Below are 26,101 nucleotides of genomic sequence, written 5' to 3'. Positions count from 1 at the left end.
AATAACTATAGAACCTATCTGTACATCCAAAGTCATACACGGAAGTGTATTAGGGATAATAAAATAGCCCAGTCGGGAAAAGACGTGAGTAAAATGTGACTTGTTTTGTCAATCGGGTGAGAATGTCTCCAAACAATGCTCTAACATTTTGGAATTGGGTTATACCTTTCCATTAATAATCTCTACCTAGGATAATGTTAGATGCAGACATTTCTGATAGGGTAGGAAATTGAAAAAAAAGTTTGGCTAGGAAGGTATATTGACTCGAATTCCTGACATAAACATTAACCAGAGTAAATAACCCATTTTCCATTTAAGTTTTTAATATGGTATAATTCCCTTGAGGTCCTGGACTGCCGCCTCAACTGAGTAAGACAAATTTGTAGTTAAAATAATAGAGGTGCTTCTAGACTTTTCCGTGTACATAGCTGAATAGCAATTACTAATCTATGTGGCCTTTAATGTATTTTGTTTTGTTGGCTCGCACCAATGTGTCTCCTGTAGATAAATGATATCAGGGCACAGCTTCTTAAGATGAGTTTAGGCCATCTACTTTCAAAGATAAAAAGCAAATTCAATTTAAAGTATGTACCTTTCATTGGTATGGCTCAGAAATGTTGTGCTAAGCCTATAAGGAGCCGTGGAGGAGAAAGTTTAGATAAATCCTAATTTGTGGCCTCGAGGGGTCCCAGAAAACTTTCCCAAAAGCTGTCCAAGATGAGCGCAAATACTTAGGAAATAGTGGTGGCGTTTAATAATGAGATTTCCTCCAATGTTTAATAACCAAAGTGTGGTGCCTACAAACCAGCACCCAACGTAACAACTTAAATAACATTTTCAATTCTGAATATCATGTAAGGAACTAATTGTGAATGCCGAAATGGCAGTTAGGATCTGCATGGTTTAGGAGAAGTAGAAGGAGAAGAATGAACAAGAAAAAGGAGAAGGAGAAGAAGGAAGAACCTCCTGGGGCTGTCGGTAAGGAGAGGAAGCTTCCACATTCTTCTTGAACTCTTAACTGTAACTGCGGGGTACTTACCTTCTGTCTGTCCCAACTGCCGTTCTTCTGAAACCCCTCGACGCCTGTAGCCACTGGCAGGTTTCCTGAACACAGACTGCATGGACTCTGGTTCTGTGTACACGCGCGCCACCGTGCGGCCTCTTATAGGAACTACCCTTGTGCATTCCAAGCCTCCGTTTCATGCTGGGCGGGAAATGCAATTAGTATGTCTATTTAAACCTGGCTGTTGCATTAGCTCATTGCCTGTGATAGTGCCTTGTGCGTGTTGGCTGTGCTTATTAAATACCTTGTGATTTTGGCTTCTGACCTTGGCTTGTTTTTGACGTTCCTGTCTATCTCCTGTGTTTGACCCGGCTTGTTTTTGATTATCCTGTCCTCGCCTTCTCCTGACGTCGGCTCCGTGTAACGACTACTCTTTTGCCTGCTGCTACCAGTATACTGCTCTGCTCCTGTACCGGTGGATGATACCAAGTTCCTGCACTGCTGGTCCTCTAGCCGTGACAGATTATCACAGGCCCCCATGGACCATGAACAGACTTGGTTCGTGTGTCCTCTCATCTAGACCACCAAGATCAACTGCTGGCTTTGCATGCTTCCCACCTGCAGTTGCTGGAACCAAAGATGGACTCTATTACAGAGTTACTCCGATCTTTAACCGCCTCTGGTCCATTGTCCTCCTCTGTGGCCTCGCCGACTCTCCATGCAGCTTCTATTTCTTCAGAGACCGACAGCCTACGGGGCGGAAAACCTCCTAAGATGCCTGTTCCTGACAAGTATGGTGGGGATCCTCGTGAATGCAGGGGGTTTTTGAATCAATGCCAACTCCATTTCAGAACCCGACCAGAGACTTTTTCCTCTCATGCTAACCGTGTGGCGTTTATTATTAACTTACTCCGGGGTGAGGCCCTTGCTTGGGCTTCTCCCCTCATGGAACATTATTCACCCCTGTTGGACGATGTGGACGCCTTTCTCGCTGCTTTTCGTGCCGTGTTTGATGCTCCTGGACGTGTTGAATCTGCTGAGGCAAACATTATGGAACTTCAACAGGGCAAACGATCCGTGGCCCAGTATGCGATTGAGTTCCGTACTCTCGCTTATGAGACTGAATGGAACACTCAAGCATTGAAAGCAGTATTCCGCAGGGGGTTAAACGACTCAATCAAAGACGCCCTTACCTATCGAGATCTTCCCGAGAGGACTTTATTGCCTTGTGTCTAAAATTAGATGCACGGGGCCAGGAGAGACGTCTTGAGATTGAAAGAAGATATCGCCCGTCTCCACGCCCTCATTCCGTACCCATCATGATAGAATCTCCTACCCCGTTTCCAGAACCCATGGAGATTGGTCCCCTTCTCCGTCTATTCGATTCTGAGAAACAGTGGAGACGTATGCTGGGACTCTGTTTGTATTGTGGGCAAAAGGGTCATTTGGCTTTAAGCTGTCCCAGGAAGTCTGGAAAACACCCAAGCTTAATGGGCAACCGAGGCATCCCACTGAGCAATATTAAAGCCTCGACTTCTCCATCTGATACCCGATTTCTCGTACCCATCACGCTGCAGTGGCAAGGTCACCAAGTGGCCACACAAGCTTTTATTGACTCTGGTGCCGCTGGGAACTTCATTGACCAGACCTGGGCTCTGCTCCAGGGTATTCCACTGGTTTCCAAATCTCACAGCAGTACCGTGGCAGCAGTAGATGGGACACCTCTCGGTCCCGGCATCATCGCCTATGAGACGCCTAGTCTTCGTCTGGTTGTGGGTCTCCTTCATAATGAACAAATTTGCTTAGATGTTCTCTCCAGTCCGCACCTTCCGGTTATTTTGGGATTACCGTGGCTGAGGAGACATAACCCTACGATTAACTGGAGTGAGGGACAAATTACGGCTTGGGGTTCCAGCTGTTTTCAAACTTGCTGTCTACGTCCCATAAAAGTGAACTCTATTCTTGAAAGCTCCTCACTTGATCCTAAAGGCATAGTTCCTATTCAATATTGGGACTATCTGGACGTGTTCTCAAAACAGAAGGCGGATACTTTACCCCCTCATCGCACTTATGATTGTGCCATCGAACTCTTTCCAGGAACATCTCCCCCTTCAGGTCGCACATACCCACTGTCTGGACCTGAGAACCAGGCCTTATCGATATATATTAAGGACTGTCTGGAAAAGGGGTTCATACGCCCTTCCTCCTCCCCAGCAGGTGCAGGGTTCTTCTTTGTTAAAAAGAAAGATGGATCCCTTAGACCTTGCATAGACTATAGGGGGCTGAATAAAGTAACCATGAAGAATAAATACCCATTGCCCCTCATCACAGAATTTTATGACCTCCTAAAGGACGCTAAGATCTTCACTAAACTAGATCTTCGGGGTGCATACAATTTAATCAGGATCAAAGAGGGACATGAGTGGAAAACCGCTTTTAACACCCGATTCGGTCATTATGAGTATCTGGTGATGCCTTTTGGACTTTGTAATGCTCCCGCGGTATTCCAAAATTTCATCAACGACATTTTGCGTGATATGCTTCTGTCTCATGTCATGATTTATTTAGACGATATCCTGATTTTCTCGGCCACCCTAGAAGACCATAGGAGACATGTTCGGCAGGTGTTGCAACGTTTAAGAGAAAATTTCCTTTGTGCCAAAGCTGAGAAATGTGAGTTTGAACGCAAACATATCAAGTTTCTAGGATATATAATATCCGACACCGGATTAGAGATGGATCCGGAGAAGGCCACAGCCATCAAGGAGTGGAAGAGACCCACTGATCTCAAAGGAATTCAACGTTTTTAGGTTTTGCCAATTATTATCGCCGCTTCATTCGTAATTTCTCTCGCATAGTGTCTCCTATTACCGCTTTAACCCGTAAGGGGGCCACTCCCAACAATTGGCCTACCGAGGCTGTTGCGGCTTTTGAAAAACTAAAGAGGGTCTTCCTATCTGCTCCAGTTCTTCGCAGACCTGACACTTCCTTGCCCTTTATTCTCGAAGTGGATGCGTCGGAGACAGGTGCCGGTGCTATCCTGTCTCAAAGAGACTGCAAGACCAACAGAATACATCCTTGTTCGTTTTTTTCTAAAAAATTCTCTGATGCAGAGACTAATTATGATGTGGGAAATAGGGAATTGTTGGCCATCAAGATGGCTCTAGAAGAGTGGAGACATCTCCTGGAAGGGACGGAGACACCGATCACTATAATTACTGACCATAAAAATTTACTTTATCTGGAAAAGGCTAAAAGACTCAATCCTCGCCAAGCACGCTGGGCCTTATTCTTTACTCGCTTTAATTTTATAATTACCTATCGCCCTGGATCTAAGAATACCAAGGCTGATGCTTTATCTAGACAATTTGAGGGTCCTAATACTGTTGTAAAAGATGAGACCATCATTCCGTCCCATTGTATTGTTGCCAACATCTCGACTGCCATTCTCCAAAGCATCTCTCGCTCTCAACGCTACCGACCCAAAGATCTGGCAGTTCCTCCTGGTCGTCTGTACGTACCCCCTGTACATCGCAGTAAAGTTTTGTCATGGGCCCACAATTCCCCTATAGCTGGGCATCGCGGAATCCGTAATGTGCGTTTTCTCCTACAACCACGTTTTTGGTGGCCCTCTATGCTCCCTGACATTGAAGAATTCGTACAGTCCTGTGACGTTTGTGCAAGATACAAAGTACCCAGAAAGAGGCCCGCTGGCCTTCTCCAACCATTGCCAACCCCCACTCGGCCTTGGACACAACTAGCTATGGACTTCGTTACTGATTTACCACCTTCCGAAGGAAAGACTACTATCCTAGTAGTTGTTGATCTGTTCTCTAAGCAAGCCCATTTTATCGCGCTAGCCAAGTTACCCACTGCTGCGGAACTAGCAACAATAATTTTTAAAGAGATCTTTCGACTTCATGGGATTCCTCAAAGCATCACCTCTGACAGAGGTTCGCAATTTTTCTTCAGATTTTGGAGGGCCGTGTGTTCCCACCTGGGCATTCGTCTACAATTTTCATCTGCCTATCATCCTGAAACTAATGGGCAAGCCGAACGGACTAATCAAGTGTTAAAACAATACCTTCGTGTCTACGTCACTAAGGATCAGTCCAATTGGGCATCATTACTTCACCTGGCTGAACTGTCTTATAATTCCTCATACCATGAAGTCCTCAAGACCTCTCCCTTCTGTGCGGCCATGGGATTTGAACCTAACTTATGGCCACCCAACAGTTTCCCTTCTGACGTTCCGGCTGCCGACTCTCATCACAGATCTCTACAACAACATTGGAAAGTAGTTTCAGAGGCTATCTCTAAAGCTAAGCTACTTCAAAAACGGGCTGCGGATAAACGTCGTTCCGTAGGACCACCGATATCACCTGGGGACTCGGTCTGGCTTTCTACAAAGAATTTACATCTCAAACAGAACACAAAGACCTTAGGTCCCAAGTATGTTGGTCCTTTCAAAGTCCTGGCTAAAATAAATGACGTCTCTTACGCCCTGGAACTTCCATCCAACATGCGAATACACAACGTCTTCCACGTATCGCTATTGAAACCTGTTGTCTGTAATCGATTCTCTCGACGATTGTCCACTCCGAAACCCGTTTTGGTCCAAGGTCCGGATGAGTATGAGCTGGAGGCTATCATCGATTCAAGAATATTCAGACGCAGACTACAATATCTCGTCCACTGGTTGGGATACGGACCAGAAGAGCGATCTTGGATTGATGCTACAGATGTCCATGCACCCCGTCTGATTCGTGCTTTTCATCGCCGTCATCCTACCAAACCAGCTCCTGGTCGCCAGCACGGCTCCCTTTTAAGGGGGGGTAGTGTAACTGCGGGGTACTTACCTTCTGTCTGTCCCAACCGCCTTTCTTCTGAAACCCCTCGACGCCTGTAGCCACTGGCAGGTTTCCTGAACACAGACTGCATGGACTCTGGTTCTGTGTACACGCGCGCCACCGTGCGGCCTCTTATAGGAACTACCCTTGTGCGTTCCAAGCCTCCGTTTCATGCTGGGTGGGAAATGCAATTAGTATGTCTATTTAAACCTGGCTGTTGCATTAGCTCATTGCCTGTGATAGTGCCTTGTGCGTGTTGGCTGTGCTTATTAAATACCTTGTGATTTTGGCTTCTGACCTTGGCTTGTTTTTGACGTTCCTGTCTATCTCCTGTGTTTGACCCGGCTTGTTTTTGATTATCCTGTCCTCGCCTTCTCCTGACGTCGGCTCCGTGTAACGACTACTCTTTTGCCTGCTGCTACCAGTATACTGCTCTGCTCCTGTACCGGTGGATGATACCAAGTTCCTGCACTGCTGGTCCTCTAGCCGTGACATTAACCTTGCAAGATATAACTTTTTAGATAAAAGTTGAAATCCTTCTCGTTTGTTGCACCCAATTACTGTAAACTATTGCACTATTCCTTGTGCCAAAATAGAATGGCCGTCTAGTGGGAAACCCTTGATTCAAAGGGAGCAACTCATAGATCACCACCGACAGCTTAATGATCAATAGTAATGGTAGAATGATTTTAACGTCACCCATAATGTGGGAACCCAGCTTATCCGCCAAGCCTGACTTTGGACAGGAAAGTCCCGAGGGGTTCTTGCCACCTCCAGCACCTCTCCACTCCATTCTGGCTTTATTCAAGTGAGTTATCAAAAAAATATTAGCATGATGATCCCCTGGTCGCCAGTACTGCTGGAGACAAATATTTTAAATTAAAAGGATTGTTTACTCAGTAAAAGGCAACGATCTTGTTAGCCAGCCTCCCAGAAGTGACCAGAATCGCCCAGTCAGACACTCTGACTAATAAACATCTATGGAGGAATCAACTTCATTAGCATTGCCATAAAAAATCAGCTCAGTGTGGATTTTAAGCAGGAAAAGTCGCCCAAAAATCACATGACTGATAACAATGGCGGCCTCCAAGTCTACAATACAATCACAAAGAAGGGGTCTTGGAAGCTTATGTGACATACATATAAAATACATTTTATACTATATACAGTACAATGGTCCACTAAAGGGTAGCACACACTTTTCTGGACTCATACACAGAATTCATGGCTTTGCAATCTAAAAACACATTGATTTTACTCACATGGACAGAATGTTTTAGTTTTATCTAGATTATAAAGTTTTATACATTTAGATATTTTTCTAAGCAAAGATTTAGTTGAGGAATCTGGGGATGTTAAAATTTAGATGGTTTGAGATTTATTCTTAACCTTTTTGCTAATGAGATGTTCTGTTAGATTTGCTCATCTGTTGCTACTAGACATCTCATTAAATATTATTAAGAGATTTGGTTTTAATTTTGAACTTTTGGACATTAGAACTGCCAATCGTCTTAAATGTATGCCATTTTAAAGCCTTCGCAATGATCTTTCTCCACTGACTCCTCACATTAGCGGCATACCTATCAGAAAGATAGCTTGGTCATCTAGAATATGATCTAGCTCATTATATACATAGGGAATTGTAGAATTCTTAAAATGTTGGCAGTCCAGTTTGTTAGGATCTACTGGTAGCCAACTGAAGCATGGGAGGAAGTCAAACTCAACTATGTACAAAGGATATGAATTCCACAATATCAAAATGTAAGATAATGAACCACACATTTTATGAAAAGTATTGGGACTGCCATTTTTGTCTGTCTTCCTAAATCGTGTCTGTAGCAGCCAAGATCACTTGGTAATGCTTTGAGGGTAGAAGAATCCTATAACCCCAAAATTACAGGTGTCCAAATCAGGACACGTAGGTAATGTTTAGCTAAGGCAAGAGGTGAGGAGGGACAGGGCTGAAGACGTGGCCGCCCATCTTACATGAATAGCCTTGCATATCTAACATTGCGAGGTGGCCACATAGGAGCTTTAATGGAGATCTCCACTGCAACAGCACAGACCTTTATTGATCGTACTGCTCCCTGGGCCTTTCAGAGAAGATCCCTAACCGGCCAATGATCCCCACTGGATTAAATTAAATTACATTTATTTATATAGCACCAGTAGATTCTGTAGTCCCGATACAATAAGAGGTAGTGAAAATGAATTACAATTAAAAATGATGTAACGCACATACTGGTCCAGAAGGAATAGAAACCCCCTGCTCTTGAGAGCTTACAATCTAGTCGGTAGTTGAGGGATGAAGTGAAACAGTAAGAGAGGACTTCTTGGATGAGGATAAGTTGATTGAAACTAGGATAATATGTAGAGGTCTGTTGGTCTTGCAGGTGGCTTGATTAGAATGCTGACTACCGCCACCCCCATGCCCACCATCACTATTTAAAAATAATAAAGGAAAGAAAAAGCACTACTACCTTCCAGGTGTATAGCGCTGTAGTAAAGTAAGAATATGGGAGATTGCAAGGTGCAAGTTGTCATAAGGAAATGAGCCGGGATAAAACGTTAGGACATCTCACCAATTCTAGTACGAACCAACAGCTGCATACACACCACAGTGCAGCAGTTACTTTGAAGTGATTCATTCTTCATTTTTTTAATATTGTGGAAATTCAATCCTGCAACAAGCAGCTGGATGTGCCTCTCGGCTACACTTAGATTTTAATACATTTTACGAACCTAGCCAATTTCTTTAATTAGTCCGAATGTTCAATAACAAGGAGGGGACCCCAGCAAAACATGAAAATAAAGCTGCTAGCTCTGAATTTTCGTTTCAATCTCGCTTCCCCATCAGGGTGGAGCCTCGACGCACACCCCTGGGACATCCTCTCCCCCAATTGGAGGAAATGTTGAGAGGTTGTCCCCATATTGCCTGCCGAGGCTCCACCATGATGCAGATGTGCACCAGGAGGCTCTGGGAAGCCAGAATAATGCAGACAGATCTTTGGAGAAAAAGAAGTGTTTCTGAACTTCTCTTTCTCTGTGGATCTGTCTACAAGCACTTCCGCATCAGGTTGGAGTGCGCCACAGGACAACCAATCAGGGAAGAGGTTGTCCCTGTAATGCGGAAGTGCCTCTGGACTGAAAGGACAGAAAATGAAATATCTATTAAAAAAAAAATTTAATATCTATATCCTTCCTTACTCTGGGGTTGTCAATTATGTTATTTATATATTATTTTTAATATTGGTCAATTCGGCCCTGCACCAAGGGGCTGCATGTGTCTATCTACCAGGAATCCTAATGTCAGCCCTAGTAACAAGTAAACAAGCTTGGGGATAACCTAAATGGGACATTTAATTTTTTAAATGAATTACATATTATACAACTTTCATAGTAGTCATTTATGCTGTAAATATATTTTTATATCGTCTCAGGTTGTGTAGAAGATAATTGAAGATGAGATCAGTCCTTTCGTAAAAGAAAATCCACCCAAGGGATACCTTTATCTCCATAATTCTAATAAAAAGTGATTTGATTCACTCTCTTTAAATCTCTTCCTTTATCTGCCCCTTCACTATACCGTATTGGCTACCGGGAAATAAAGATTGAACTGATATAAACAACACTAATTGAATCCCTATCAGCGTAAGCGTGGCGCATGAATACAGACTAATACGGATTACTTAGCAAGACAACATGATGAAGCCTCCTATTTAAATATGAGAGGTATAAAAATGATACAGTGCTTTGCAAAGTGTGAGGGTAGACTATGTCCACGTGATAAACGTATAGTACATGTGACATACTTACCCCCAGTCTTGTTGAACGCTGGCTCTGCAAATGATCTGGGCATAGTCTATTGAGACCATGAGTGCATTCGCAGAACGTCTTCTCATTGCTTTCCTGATGCTAATTCAAGCAGCCAATCAGTGGTGAGAATTCCCAGAATGCGTCTGAGGCCGCTAGCTCCAGCTCCAGAGCTGCATCTTCTTCCTCAGGACTTTTTGTTTTATGTTTTACTCAAAAAGTAGTTTCATATTATTTTTTTCTCTAGTTGGCTCCCTTAAAAAGGAAGGACCTGAGTAGAGAGTAGGTAAGCTCCAGTATCCCCAACCAGGAGGTCAAATTCTATTCAAAGATCCTCTGAGCTAAATTTGTTGCAGCTCATCCCTGATACTAATTTTCTACACCACTGTTAAAAAAGCCCTCTATGTGTCAATATGGAGACAGTAAGATGACTCAAGTTGGTTCCTGGAGAGGAACTAGAGGGCTGGAACATTTTGACACAAAATGGCCGAAAACATACAGAATCAGAGATTCATATTTTTCATTTAAAAAAATAAACAAACATACAATACAAATGTTCTAAATCCTTCATCTGTAACACATAAAAATGATGAACAAACCCAATGTTTTCCCAATACATTTCCTGTAAGGATTCTTGCGTACAACTGAATATCCCATCATTCTGTCTGCCCCGTACGATCTGTAATCCTCAAAACACTTCATCAAGATGTTATTTGATGTAATCTGATTTCACAAGGATATGGCATTAAACAAAGCATCATGACATAAAGACTAAAACCTTCTCAAGAGAATATTAACAGATGGATGAGACACTAATCGCTACACAGAGGTTGGAAAAACATCAGAGAACCTACACAGTGACATTAATGTCAGACTCAACAACTGTGTTTCATCTATTAATCATCAAAGTTCTCACTATAACGTCCGGTTTTATCCAATTAACAAAATATGTTTCATTTCTTTAATTCATTTTTCACCCATTAAAAAACATCACACAAGGTGATGATTAATGTAACACAATACAAACACTAACATTAAATCTCACCTCTTCTGTAAACATTCCATCTTCAATCTGTTTACTAGGATACACCCTGGCTACTGATTATCAGGATGTGCGTCAGCTTTTCCATTTTTTTTTTCTCCTTAGAATTGGTAATGAAGCTTGCCCTAGTTTGTCATCGGTGTGACAGTACTTGTGAACAGACACATCATCTGCCAATATTGAGAAGAGCAGTATGGGGGCAATAGTAGATTTGGACAATAAAAATAAGTCAAACTTAACTTGTACTATGTAACGCAGCAGAGGAATGAAACAAATATGTTTTCTTGGGACAATCCGGATTTTTAAGGCAATGTCCTCCTGACCCACCAAGTTTTTGTGGACAGGGGGAATCATGGGCCATATTCTCTGACCCAGGAAGATGTAAGATCATTGACGGTCTGCATAGACCTCTATTGCAGCTCCCACTTGGGCATCTTATGAAGCCGAGTGTCGTGTGGTGGCACTTTGGGTAGGGTAACTGGGTAGCCCTGCCTCTGGCCCTACTCACCTCTGATCCAACCCCTATCTCACCACATCACCAAACAGAGGTATCCTGCTCTGGGGGTATGATGAACAAGATCCCTTACACACATGTGTGTACATTTTTAACCTCATCAGTTTTGAAGAGCAAAACTTCTCATCATGTTGTAAGCCATCACTTATAATGGTAGGTTAGTGTCCTCGCGTCCTCGTCACTACTTACCTAAACCTTTCCAGAATACTCTTCTGACTTGATATGCTCTGACCACGGTAAGTAATATTACTGTTGTAAAGTCCCAAAATGCAGCTGAGTAAAGTTTGCATACCCAACTCGCATATTCACAAATACTAACTCAACACAAGATTGCTACTCAGCTTGACCTCAAGAAGAGGCAAAGTTGACCCGGATATATAGCCTTTAGAATTCCTTACCTTGGAGGGCCCTTTCGGTAAGCAGTTGAAGACTCATGATGTCCACCACAGATTCAGTTTACAGAGAAGGTTCACCATTATTAAATTAGTTATTATATTTGCATGAACTTTTTGCCTTTTGTTATTGCTTTGATCTCAAAACAATCTAGACAGAGCTCAATGGGAGGCTCACTGTGTCCCACTTGACAACACTTGACACAACTCGACATCAACATTTTAAGTGGTTTTAAGGTCTGAATTTGAGATACTACCGTCTGTCCTCCCATAAACATTTGTTTTAGCAGTAATGATCGCCCATACAAGACAGCCAGGTTGAGGTGACCTACTACATCTTCACTTCACATTAACATTACAGCTGCCTAATTATAGCCTAGAATGATCTGTCAATAAACATTTTAAGGGTGCCATTTCTTAAAACAAATAGCCAGGTAATTTGAATATGTCTCAAGATGCCAGGACGGCATGCAATTAGGATTGTAATAACTATGCCCATGCAAAATTAATCACGAACGCATTTCAATATTCCCCGCTTCAACATTTTTTTATGAGGATAGATCAAGTCTAAAAGGGTGTAGTCGAAAACGTAATGAAATGGAATAGTATTTCCGCAAACGCATGCTGTGTTTACATAGATAATGCAGGAAGCAGACTTTTCTTTTTGTTAAATTATTGTTTAGTCGTAGAAGTTAGTATGGTAAGGAAACTATTCAGCTTATCAATCAACCACCAAATAAGTTTGGGGGGAAAAAAGGATGGGTAAAATGTTCATTACATAAACTATATGTTTTATTTTATTTTCACATGATTTTCAAGAGCCTAAAATGTAACAAGTATAGGGTATGACAGAGATTATACTATGACGCAGAGTCTGATGGTAACTTTAAAATACCTTTTTTTCCCCTCATGTAAATGTTGAAATTATGGATGTGGTCTATAATTGGGGTTTACATATTTTCAATGTCCGCAGACCGCTGTGCCCCTGTCTCCTTTCATGTGGCTTCTCTTGTATTTTCCTTTTCTGTCTTCTTCTTTCTTCTATCTTCTGTCTTCCTCGTGTCCCCCTGTATTCAGTCTTGACTCCCGGCAGACTTGCACAAAAGGGCGGAGCTTCTGGGTACACCCATTCCCCCATTGGACGAAGGGGGGAGAGGCTGTCCCTGTGACTCCGCTCTTTTGAGGAAGTACCCTAAGAAGCCCCAATAATTCAAACAGATTCTCAGAGAAAGAGATGCGTTTCTGCCCCTCTCTGTCTCTGCAAATCTGTCTGCAATATTCTGGCTTCTTAGAGTCACCCCCATTCCTCCAATCGGGGGAGCGGGTGTTCCTGGAAGCTCCGCCCTTTTGCTGAAGTCTGCGGGAACACACAGGGACAAGCAAAAGACAGCGGATATGGTAGGGAGACATTGAGAGAGAGCAATACGGGACAATACGGTATATTAACTTTCCATAGGGAGAACCTGTCCATCGTTTCATGCCACTGATTGGTTGCTTGAAGCCGTCAATTATTGGTAGGAAAGAGCTCCTATTGAAATCAATGGGAGGGCTTTCTGTGCATGCGCACGGGGGTCAAGACAGATGCTGCCAGTGAGCCGAGATTTTAGAATTCTTACAGAACCATTTTGAAAAATAAAATTAACATCTGCAGATAATAGTTGCAGACATTAAAGACATTACATTTGTCCATTTAATTGTGATTTTACTTTGAAAAAACTAATTTAGGGGACATAAAGTCTATTGGAGCTTGTGGCTGTATATTTCCATCTGGGATTGCTGTAACAACCTGCTCAAGTGTAGTAGAAGTTAATTATCATTAACGGACAATAAAATAAATGGCTGCTACTTGTCACTAACAGCATTTTGTACTAAATGAGGAAAGCTTCACAAATGTTTTAATTCCACTCTTGGTTATTTGACCTTGATCTCATGTCCATGTGACGACAATGCTGGATGGCCTCTAAAAAAGTACGAGTTTGAGTGCTTCTCATAGCATCTTTTATTAGCATATAACTCCCACATCCCACCAAGCATTGGGTGGGGGGAGGTTGGTTACTGGTGGGCTCTATACCTACCCCAAAGAAACAAAAAATATCGTTTGCTTAAGCTCTTCAAAGACTACTAAGACATATTCGGAGAACCTGTGATTCTGAGCATTTAGGGTAAAGGACAGTATGGACGGTTACAGAAGGGTGGCTTAGTCCGTGAAAACAATTGTATAGAAAGCATTTTTTTGAGGTTTTAATCCTTTTTTCATTTTTTTTCTGTAATTTTGCATGAAATATATTTAAATATTTTTAGATCTGAGTATATATATGTATATATATGTGTATATATATATATATATGGTGAATTATTTCTGATATATATTAATAAAATAAAAATTTTCAATACAAGTCAGGAATATTTATTCTGTAATTAACAAAAAACCATATTAAACATGTGGTTATTGCCAAATCTACTGACACTAATCTCACAATATCCGTTAGTCAATTGTCAAAAAAACAAAATAACTTAAAAATAAAACAAAAAAAAACAACAGGGTGAAAAGATTGCTGTTCATCGCCTGCCTTAAAAAGATGACAATAACAAAAGCTAGAATGTTGCCTCATTGGTCTCGTTGGTGGAATGAATGTCACTGGACATTAAGTGTGATAAGGGTCAAAATGATGTCTCGCTGATGAAAATTACATTCACTGTTGGTACTGATGAATGGCCAACGGGGTCAAAACCTCGCCTTGTTGGTGGCATCAGCAGCTGTATGTCTAGCAGTGATCATGCCTGGTCTTTGCATTTATCGAGTACAACATATAAACATTATGTGCAGTAACCGGAAGGTGTTACGTGCGACGCTCGGGGGTCCTGGATTCGTGTGAATTATAATATATGAAAATGTCATGAAGAATACAGGTTAAACAATGATGCCAAAGGTCACAATCCATGCCGATAATAATTGGAGGGGATTATCTGCCAACCTTTAACTCTGCTTTTGAGATTTTTGACAACTTGCGTTAGAACCCGTAAGACCTTGATTGACACTCGGTCACTGTTCCGATTTCAAACTCTACACCTTTATTTGCACTTTTAAAAGGTTTCCCACCCCAGCCTATCAGCGTTATAATTATACCGTATTTCTAGTGATTTTGTGAAAGCCGCGTGTACGTAAAGGTAAAATAACGCCATTGTCTATTTAGAATAATCAGTGTGTTCTCTTAATTATAGTTTACACATATATAACTCTAATGTCCTGTTACTTTTTACCCGGGTTGCTATGGAAACACAGATTCTGGCAAGTCGGTGTCAAGAAAAGACTCTACGAGATTCAAAGATGATACCTCTGGCTAACAGCTGTGTCTGTTTTATGAATAGAAACCCATGAATTATTAATGTCCACGGATCTCAGAAAGAATGGTTTCACTAAAATATTGTTGAATTAAGGATTTTTTCTCCGTGTTCTAATGGCCACAACTGAATATTCCGATTAAGCTTCTTCTGCCTAATGTGTGTAAATTCAAACTATTTAGTATTATTAATGTATTTATGAATATAAATAAGCAAAACATTGTTTTCCATTTCCATTTATTAGACTGTTAATCTACGTAGTTACCATAAGGTATTTTTCTAGCAGTACGGTGAATGCTCAGTCTTGCAGATGTCATCTAGCGAGCAGGGCCGGACTGGGCACCACAAAGTGGCCCTGGCATTTTATAGCCGGTGGCCCCCAATAACATAACTGCAGCTGACGGCCAGATACGAGAGGCTGTACGGTACGGTTCTATTGTCACGAAGCGTACGGCCAGGAATATCCAGTGGTGGACACACATTGCATGACCCAATCTGCTGCTGGGGTGGCATATTGAGTATGGAGTCTGTATGCCAGATGGCCAGTCCAGGCCTGCTAGCCAGTATTTTCCTGGAAGATTGGAACAGAATGGACACTCACAAGTGAGTGAGTCTCTGCTATTCGTAGCGAGTAAAAAGTGTCAAAGCAGCATTTACTTCGGATTAATAATAAATAACAATTAAGGTGGAAGAGCCATGCCTGTTACAGATGGCTATGGCTAGACAAATGAAAAATTCAGTGAAAATGGCTCGAATTTCTGACCCAGTTCAGAGAGGGCGCATTTACCCTTCAAAACAACAGCCCTCGATGGTGGTGAAGAAACCGACAGGTCAGAGGCCTGTGAATACCGTCTCACACCGACGGAGAAGAGAATGTCTGAAAAGGTCAATCGATCCGTGTCTGATCAAGCCATAAAAAAAACTTCTCCAGAACATAGTAACATAGTTCATAAGGTTGAAAAAAGACCAAAGTCCATCAAGTTCAACCTATATACATATTGTGTCCCTACTGTGTTGATCCAGAGGATACAGGATTCGATCCAGAAACAATAATGCAACATACTGATATCAAGAAAGAGATCAGAGAAATGAGTGACCGGACTGATCGCCTAGAACACAAGATGGAGGAATTTGTACTGGCACACAATGATGTCACTGCCCAGAACATGGAGCTGGTAAAGCAAAGTTCAAGTGCTACTAGCTGAAAATGATGGATCTAGAGGATAGATCCAGACATATTTCTCACAATAGAGGGACACCAGTGCAGTTGCTTCATACTTTGCATACTTTGTGGCTTTATTGAAGGATATCCACACTCTTTCAAATACTTTGTGGTGAGCCAACAGATTGTTCTCCCAGATAGGTTTAAAGAGCTGAACATCTTTGCGGATTTGTCTACAACTGCTAATGCAATGGACAATAACCCCTTTCACAAGCTCTTGGTCAATTTAAAAATGAGGACCTTAGACCTCATCCTTATAATGTGGAAGAAAGGCCATAACAGCAACTCTTCACCTGGTTTCCTGCGAATTCTCACCATCACCCCAATTTGTACTCCATTTGTTAACTACTGTGGGAAAGAACAAGAAAGATTGTATCATTTTGAACATTATATATATTAAAAATGTTGTCTGCCACCACTGCGAAGGTACCAGGAGATCTGAATAGCCTTCATCTGCTTACTTTGGAAGACTAACATGAGCTTTATAAGCGATGGCTCCTGTGGTTTTTCTTTTCTCATCTTAACTATGACTGTACTATGTGTGGTTTTACACCGACAATGGTTTTTGCTACACATTAGTTTAACGCAAAATGGAAAAGTGAAGATGTGGACACCAGCTGAAGTCTGCAAAAGGCAAACTTATTTGTGGGAGAGGATTGACGACCTTCTATAACGAGTTGTAGAACCGTTTGCTCTATACAGAGACGGCTTGAAGGACTTGGGAGGAGGAAACCGGGGGAGTCATTGTTTTTAAATTGTAAGATATTTTATGCACTTATGATATGTAATAAATTCTGTTTCCGTGGACGCTTCTCCGTTGCTCTACTCGAGAATGAAGACCGGTGGTGTTTGACCTCTCATACTTCATACAGAAACCTGAGAGATCTGATCAAAAGCGCTGGATATATTGAGAAGTTTACTGCTCACCAAAGAGTGAGAATAATACATATTTTATGAATATATGTCTGTTTTTGATATGGACTATACTGCACCATGCACTTTATTCTGTTTTTTTTCCTTGTGAGGTTCTGATCCTTTATGAAGGAGAACTGATCTTGCTACATTTGAAATAAGCTTGAAGTGTCTGCTTTATATTTATAATTGTTTTTATTGTTGGGCATTATTTATTGAGTATATTTTAGCGCACATTTTCACTTTTCCGTTTTCTATATTTTCTTCTAGTCATGGAGCACTAAGGAAGCCTGTGCTGGTAGAGAAGGGAAAGAGGGCCATGCTCTTGCAAGCTTACAGTCTTTTTAATGGCTGACGAGGATGGTGGTGAGGGCCAAACATAACCCGCCGGCAAAAAAGTCTGCACTGGAGCCTCGTAATTAGCTCTAATTCCCGGAGCCTCCAGACCAAACCTAGATAGTTCCCAGGTATGGTGATGGTCCTTTCAGAGAGCCACGGTACAAACTCTTGGTCTGTGTTACAACTTTACCCTTCTCGTTGCATAAGCAAGAAAGACATTTTAGGTTAAGGTTTTACAAGTTCTTGTTCCAAGTCTAATTCATCGGTATGGAACGATTACAATTTAAAAGGTTGTATATAGATCAACTAGCACTATGGACAATTCATTAACAATGGTAACAGCACACAGAAAAGCTGCCTGGGAAATGAGCTCAACCCTATAACCCTCAGAACTATAAAGAAAACTTTAAAAACTATAAAACATTGGCACTAATTATTATGAAATCTGTATAGGATATTTCTACAAAGATAAATATTCAAAACCACAAAGTGGAAGTGGCAGAGGGTAATATAGTGAGGGAAATGTAACATGCATGGGATAGACTGATTAAGGTTTGGAGTCTTTAGAGCAGGAGAAATGGGCCGAATGGGTCTGATCTGCTGGCAAATTCTATGTTTCCATGTAGTCAATTTTCTTAAAAAGCGGAAAGAAACAAAATCCTGCTTAACTCCATTAAAAAGATACTTTATTCATCCAAAGTGTATGTGTTCGCTTGCAATAAAAGATATAGACCCTCCATATATATGTGTCCACGATGCAGAACGTTGTCATATCACCAAGTCTTCCATCGCATACACACTTGCTTTTTCTTTATTGGCGTACTAATAATATGGCTATTATGTTTGGTGGCATTTCACCATTCGGCATACTTGGAAACTTCTGAGGTTTGGCTACCTGAAGTCCTCCCTCTCCCAGGAAGGGACTTCTTGTAGGGCACACATGAACGAGGTTGACCACTCGAGGGACGTGGCAAGCGAGACCAGCTCTATGTAGCTACTGTATATATGGTGCTGGTAATAGGCATGGCTAAACCATGCTCCTGTATCCAGGAGATGGAGCAGAGTGACCAGAAGACCCCAGCAAAGTGACACTTTATCTGGAGACTCTGGGTGAAACTCACAAAGTTCCCAGTAATGCCAATTGGTCCTTTTGTCAAGAGGGTCTCTATGACCCCTAGAACTCCTAAGCAGATGTAGGGCAATGGTGGGCACCGGGCAGTACTACTGTCCATATATATACTATAGAATAGTTTCAATGCTCACCTGAACTCACCTTAGAGGACACACTTCATAGTCTTGCTGCCTGTAAATGTGAAATTTCATTACACAGAATGTATTTAATGCACGGTACCTCTGAGGCTCGTTGTAAGCTCTCTCGGCCAGTAGACGAAGAATTGCTTTTCTCGTATAATTCTGCTACATGATTCAGTTCAGCTAATTTTTCTTCTTCGTTTATGTGCGCACTCAGTAACGTAACTTCATAAAATTCCTGTATATCTGTAAATAGAAAGAAAGACATTATAATAAACAAAAGACAATTAACTTAATTTCCAAAAAAAATGTATGCCTGCAAAACTGTAAAATCTAGAATTTGGGAAATGTCTCCTCAATGATGTCTATTCCCACTCAAATTTAGAAAAATACTAAAATGATATAAAATAAGACAATATCCTGTATATTATAATAACTACTCTAAGACAGACAGAAATAATAGAATATGACAGGTAATAATTGTCCTATGTTGTCTTTTGTTTGGGGTATCCTTATGCCCATCACTGTATTAACCTCTACCACTTCTGCTGGGACTTCTCTACTTTTCCACTTCCCTCTCATTGAAGAACTACTTAGCACCCTTCTTGGATTTCCGGTGGCTCTGTTACATAGGAAGGCAGAGTGAATTTATTCTGAAATACAGAGACGAATATAAAATGGCCTGCAGAGACGCATCCACATGGAGGCTTCTCTCCCATTTAATATGCAGTTCATACACATGCCTATCAGACACAGATTAAAAAGAAAACACCCAAGTGCTGAATAATTGTTGTTCCGCATAATGATGTCACTGGCCAGAAATTCGCAGAGCGGCGTAAAAAATGTGACTTGGCTCTGTGAAAACGTCTTATTATCACAAGATCGTAGGGTATGATGAGAGTAGTAGAGACACGGTGGTGGTCTATTTATTATAAAATAGAATATAAAACATTTCTGTGTCTACACCACTCAAATGCACTGCGCAACAATGGCACTATAACATTTTGAGGGCTGGCTTTTATTCCCATTTAGCGAATAGTGTCCTAAATTTGGAGAGGAGCTCTATTCAGTGCTCATCATTATTTTGGGAGTAGTTGAAGCGCTGAATCAGATCTCTCCAGCTGACCAGGAACATGTAGCTTGGCTAGCTTCTCACCTTGGCAGCTATCTTGTAGCTTGGGGGCCACTTGTACCGGTGGGACCTGGTTGTGCTTTGGATAATATAGCCCTGCTGTACACAGTATGTGTAGTTTGCCCCCGGCCTCCTGTGACAACTTGCGTTGCTTTTTCCTGGACCCTTAGGTAATATTGTTCAGCTGCCGATACGGTTAATTCCCTGGGAGAAGGGCGCTTTATAAGTATTAGTTCTTATGTCAGAAAAGGCTTTTCTGACATTGTAAAGAAGCAAAGAAGACCTCTGCTAATGAAATTCTATAGAGGAACAGACTTCATTAGCATTGCCATAAAGCATCAGCTCAGTGTGGTGTTTGAGCTGGAAAGTCATCCAAAATGACTGACAACAATGGCCGCCTCCAGGTCTGCAGATAAAGGGAGTTTATTGGAACAAAATGAGATAAAACCATTTTTTGTGAATTCTGACCCACATTACTGCATACTGTATATGATCAAACAGAAAAAGCTGTATCTTACTATAATATAATTTTAATTGTTAGATTAAAAGTTAGGTTTTAAATAATATGTATTTATAGGGGATATATTTATTTATATATATATATATATATATATATATATATATATATATATATATATATATATATATATATATATATATATAGCTATTCCTGTCTGTTGAATTTCTATTATTGAGGGTTATCCCTTGTATGTCTCCCTGGATGTAGGGGTTGATGTATATAATTGTATTTTTTATCATTTTTCTTGTTTGTTAAAAAAATATATATATTTGTAGAACTGTGAAAATAGCACAATGGGGAAAAAACAGAGTTAGGCATACAGGCTAATATATAATATATTTATAAAGCTCCATCATATTCCATAGTGCTGTACAATGGGAGAAAAAATCCAAGAATGTATCTTGTGCAAAATTTGACCAGGAAGATGTGATTCAGAAGAACTTAATAGAAAATAGAGAAACTAACTCATCGCCACTTAATAAATCATCAATTACATCAGTTAAGCACCTTGTCGTGAATATATATTATTTCAGAAAAAAAAAGAATTGAATCTCTTAAATAATGAAACACATTTTTGGAAATAAAAAAGCCTAATTGCTTGTCACCTCTTGCCGTTAAAAACTATATGGTCTCTGATTAAGTTTGCAGTCAACAGACAATTACCGTATTTAATTAACTTCATATAATTAAATTAAAGATTTGGGAAACCTTGTTATTTATCGCTGGTATTCTCTGATATACTTTGTTTCTTTGACTCAGACAATAGCAGCTATGTGCTCATTAAGCTAGAAGTTACCCTTGTTCCCCAAAGGGCAATATTAATGGTAACCCATCAGCAAAATTAATAGATTTGCTTGGATTCAGACCAGCCAATGATAGATGTTAATTGGCAGCAGATGAACAGCCAAAGTCATTTTATCTCAGCGTAGTGAACTCTCGGCTGTAAAATGCTACCAATCACCTTATTGTGCGAGATAAGTAATTAAATCCCAGTAGTGCCACTTTTAATTAAGAATGTGGCCGTTTGTGCAGGAAAATGAGGATGGCTCTGTATGTTAAATCAGCTTTATAGTCTCTAGTTGCAAGTAGGTCTTTTTTCAAACAGGTTCTACGCTGAGCCGTGTTTTTAGTTAAAAAGGAACAATTATCAGTATGAGAACAATACGTTAACAAAGGGGAGAAGCGCACCGTTGGAATGGAAAGTATGTCTGATTATTTTAAATGACCAGCTTTGTTTTAGTGGTGAATTTGTAAGCGGCACTGTCCTTGGCTTAACTCAGATCTTGTCCTTGTACTAAACAGCCCCTTTTGCGATCTGGCATATGACATCACATCCCGACGCTCTACCTCATAAAGTCACTCATCAGGAGGAAGAAATGCTATGCAGGTCTGTGCCAGCAAAGCACCATAGAGTAAATGGATTGGTTATAAAGGAGATCTCTGATCACTGGAGAACCTGATTGTCCAACAAGTCGATCTGTCCCTGAGGATGCCGACTTGCCATTCTAGGCCTAGCCAGTCAAGCCCAGAATATGCTGCTGACTTTGTCCCCAAATGTTCCTAATCTCCTCATCGAAACTTATAGTGAACAAAAATTGGCATCTTCTCTCCACGAACACTTCTTTACCTACTAGTTTCCACGGAAAGCCACCATGACAACATTACAATGAGGAGTGCTTTGTCTTCCCTTGTATTAGGAACCGACAAAATCAGCCCTATTCCGGATCTACATGATTATTCCTGTCCATTGTTATCTCCATCCTTTAGTTAATGGTGCGGAGAAGGCAAAGAATTTCAGGACAGGGCATTGATTAGATAATGCTAGTTGAGAGGCTCCATACCCAGATGGAGATCTCAGCTTCTAAAGCCAAGTATTCTTTGGGGGGGGGGGGGGGAATCACAAAAACGAAAAGTTCAAGCTTCAGGAAGTTTTGTTTAAGTGAATTTAGTTATGATAAAAGTTGTGAAGGCAACAGATTCCTTTAACCATGACAATTATACGAGAGGGCTACTCCTGTATCATTTTCAACGCCGTACGGATCCAGTGCCAAAAAATTGTAAACTATAAACAGCAGCGTTTTTATAGCAGATGTAATGTATAAATTACACATGAGCTGTTTTGGCACACGGTATGAAAGGGAAAAATAAAAAAAGAAAAAGTATCGCGGAGATAATGGAACCAGGAGTGAATGATTTGGCGTGGAGCCACACAAGCTGTTTATGTCCGTGTTCCTCAAGTGGTTTCCATCCAAGTACCGCTGTACCGAGCAGACCTGTCACCTTCTCGTTTTGTTGGCGGGTCACATCCACCAAGAGCTGACTTCCATGAGAAGAAACCAGGTGAAACTCAGATGAGGTGAGTGAATTAACGACTTCATTTATTTATTGTAATTCATTACATTTTAATCAAACTCTTGAATTTAATTATATTTAACTATGATATTATTAGCGAATAATTATTTAATTAGAACAAAGTGAGATAGGTCAACGCTTCATAAAGATAATTCATAGCAAATGAAAATATATAGCATACCCAGCATTGGAAAAAAATGTAATATTTGCTCAAATGCTGAAATCCTTCCCCAAAACAATACCTTAATTGTGTAGATTTTTTTGCTAAATTATATTTTTTATTTTTATTTTTTAGGATTGGTCATCATGTGACATAAAAACAGGCACCGATAAGTTGTTGTCATAGAAACTGAAAAGGCTTCTTAAAACATTCTCTGTTTTATGTGATTTTAACCTTTAGCATAAATAATAAAATGATAGATCTGCTAAGGTTTATTTGGTTAACCTGCTGTGAGCGCCTTTGAGTTGAGGACATAACAAATTTCCACTTAGATCATCTTATGTTAGCATTATGTTGGTATCTCAGGCCTTTCCATTATATTTTAAGTAATTTTTGCTGAATCCCTGCATATAATATTCTCCAGGGATTTAAATTCCACTTCCAATTTAACTGTATTCTAATTTTGTTAATTTTATCATAGAATTTGACAGCAGATAAAAGCTACTCGGCCCGTCTAGTCTTTTCCTTATGTAAAGACTCTGATCTTAATCAGTCGTTGGTCTCGTCTTAGACTCGGGGGCCAAATGCCTGTCCCATGCATGTTTAAGTTCTTTTACCATACTAACATCTACCACTTCTGCTGGGAGGCTGTTCCATTTGTCTATAAGGTGAAACTTTCTTACATTACATCTAAACCTCTGACCCACCAGCTGTAGATCATGGCTTCTTAATGCCCACACAATATCGAGTGGTATAGAACTTCACGCAAACCGGATCCTGCTTTATTTTGTGAAAATTAACACATTTTAAGGTCATACGATATAGAAATGGACATTGTTGTATTGGTCCACAAAAGCCCACGATTATTTATAATAAGTGTTGCAGGGACTTGGATTCTGTGGCTTCACATCACAATCATCTTTGGACCAAAGTTACTGGAGATAACAATTGCAGGGTCTCTTCTAGTGCCTTACATTCTACCCTAAAGCGAGAGATTATTAATATTTTTTCTCTCAACCAGGGCTGGACCGGATTACCAGAATACTGGAGACATTCACGGTAGGCTGCCTGCCCTGGGGTCTGAAAGCCTCCTTCGAATGGCTGGCTGCCGAGGAGATCTAGGGTTGGCCATGGGGTGGCAGAACATGAGGTGACCTCACATGTCTGGAGTCGCATCACCCTAAGAAAGGGAGTGAAGACAATGTTCTAAGAGGAGCATTATTTCCCCCAAATATGTATCCCTTAGCCACAATACGCCTCGATCATAAGAACTAGACTTGGGCACCAGGGGGCTCTTCGTGTTCGTCTTCGTGCTCGTCTTCGGCAAAAAAAAAAACTTCGTATTCCGCGAATATTCGCCTGGTCCTGTCTTCTCTTCGGGCGAATATTCGCGGACATTCTTCGTGCTCGGGTTTTCTTCGTTTTCCCCGGTTAAGGGGTTAAAACGGGGTTAAAGCCGCTCTGGCGCCAGGAGTTTAAATGTCCGTATGAGCAACTCTATTGGTCGTCAGCAGGGGGAGCCCCCTGCTGGCGACCAATAGGGTCGCTCGTACAGACTGTTATACTCCTGGTGCCGTAATTGTTCGGCAGATCCCACTGGTCTCCCTGTTCTATGAGTTAAATGTCCGTACGAGCGACCAATAGAGTCGCTCGTACGGACATTTAACTGATAGAACAGGGAGACCAGTGGGATGTGCCGGGTAAGTTACAGCATTGGGGTTTTAAAAGTCTGCACGAGCGACTCTGTTGGTCGCTCGTGCAGACTTTTAAAACCCCAATGCTACAACTTACCCGGCACATCCCACTGGTCTCCCTCCCTGTTCAATTAATTAAATGTCCGTACGAGCGAACAATAAAGTCGCTCGTACGGACATTTAACTCTGTACAGGGAGGGAGACCAGTGGCATCGGTAGGGTAAGTTGCAGCATTGGGGTTTTAAAACCCCAATGCTGCAACTTGCCCTGCCGATGCCACTGGTCTTTAACTAATTGAACAGGGAGGGAGACCGATGCCACTGGTCTCCCTCCCTGTTCAATTAGTTAGTCTGTGCCGGGTTAAATGTCCGTACGAGCGACCAATAAAGTCGCTCGTACGGACATTTAACTAATTGAACAGGGAGGGAGACCAGTGGCATCGGCACTGCCGATGCCACTGGTCTCCCTCCCTGTTCAATTAGTTAGGGGTTAACTTTTTTTTAAAGGGTTAAGGGGCCGTGCAAGTGAGCCTATTGGTCGCTTGCACGGCCCTTTAACCTATGGATTTCTGCTCCCGTTAACCCCTTCGATGCTGTGTTAACGCAGCATCGAAGGGGTTAACGGGAGCGGAAATCCATAGGTTCGCTGTCAGGGGCTACAAAGACCGTGCGAGTGAGCCTATTGGTCACCTGCAGGGTCTTTCTCTGGCATCAGCCAATTGGTTGATGCCAGAGGAGGTCCCTGTAGGCGACCAATAGGCTCATTCGCACTGCCCTGTAACCCGTGACGGCGAACCTGCGGATTTCCACTTCCGGGAACTGCCGCGAAGCCGCAAAGACAAGACAAGGTAAGATGAAGGGGGGGAATGGTAGACGAAGACGAAGACAATCACGAAGATCTTCGTGGTGTGTGTCTTCGTCTTCGCCTACGTTTTACCGCCGCCGTCTTCTCTTCGGCGTGTCTTCGGAACGAACACGAAAACGCACTCTTCGTGTTCGTTTCCATGTTCGCCCGAAGACGAATGCACAAGTCTAATAAGAACCAAATCCTTATTTCTGTAAGAAATGTTGCACAAAAATTGCTTTACTGCCCCTTTTGAAACCTGCAGTTTTAAATGTGCAGCATGATATCGATGTTTCTCCTTCTGTGTTCTTCGTGCTGACTCGGCTCAGATTTTACCAAGTCATGCGCTGTAAATTATACAATGTAACACTTCGAGTAAAAGTTAGTAGTTGCCAAAAATAACAATAAAGTAACTGAACTGATGTATTGTACATTAGCAGCAGAAGTGCGGGGGGTTCTTTTAAGGCTGGTTTAAATATCCTCCTAGCTGTTAATACCGTGATTGGTTCTCAACCATTAATTCAATTGTGGCATTTCTGCCCAAATCAAATAGTTTTGACTATTCAGTCGGGAAAGTTCGGGGTAAGACACGCAGGGAGAATGTTGAGCGGAGAAGAAGTTCCTTTATGCTCCCAGGGCTTATTGGGTTCATGTCAAAGAAACATAGAATTTCATTGCAGAAAAGATGTAAAAACTCTAAATTAGTCTCATTTTAGATTC

The 26,101-nt window shown here is 41.4% G+C and overlaps 1 protein-coding gene across 3 annotated transcripts in view; it reads right to left on the bottom strand.

Annotated features, from left to right (window-relative positions):
• LOC149280628 (disks large homolog 2-like) overlaps window positions 1–26,101 on the bottom strand; it is a 522,250-nt gene that overhangs the window by 451,685 nt on the left and 44,464 nt on the right. For 2 of the 3 annotated variants that reach the window (XM_089500312.1, XM_089500313.1), the window contains exon 3: window positions 18,776–18,926. In XM_089500312.1, the coding sequence (XP_089356438.1) occupies window positions 18,776–18,926 (151 nt within the window). Of the gene's footprint in view, window positions 1–16,703; window positions 16,714–18,775; window positions 18,927–26,101 lie in introns of all 3 variants that reach the window. The other variant, XM_089500310.1, reaches the window with a different exon arrangement.

Source organism: Sceloporus occidentalis, unplaced genomic scaffold (assembly GCF_023333645.1).
Source record: "Sceloporus occidentalis isolate IW3139 unplaced genomic scaffold, rSceOcc1.0.p SCAF_151, whole genome shotgun sequence".
NCBI lineage: Eukaryota > Metazoa > Chordata > Lepidosauria > Squamata > Phrynosomatidae > Sceloporus > Sceloporus occidentalis.
Note: the sequence above shows the minus strand (reverse complement) of the source record. Positions and strands in the feature narration are given on the sequence as shown.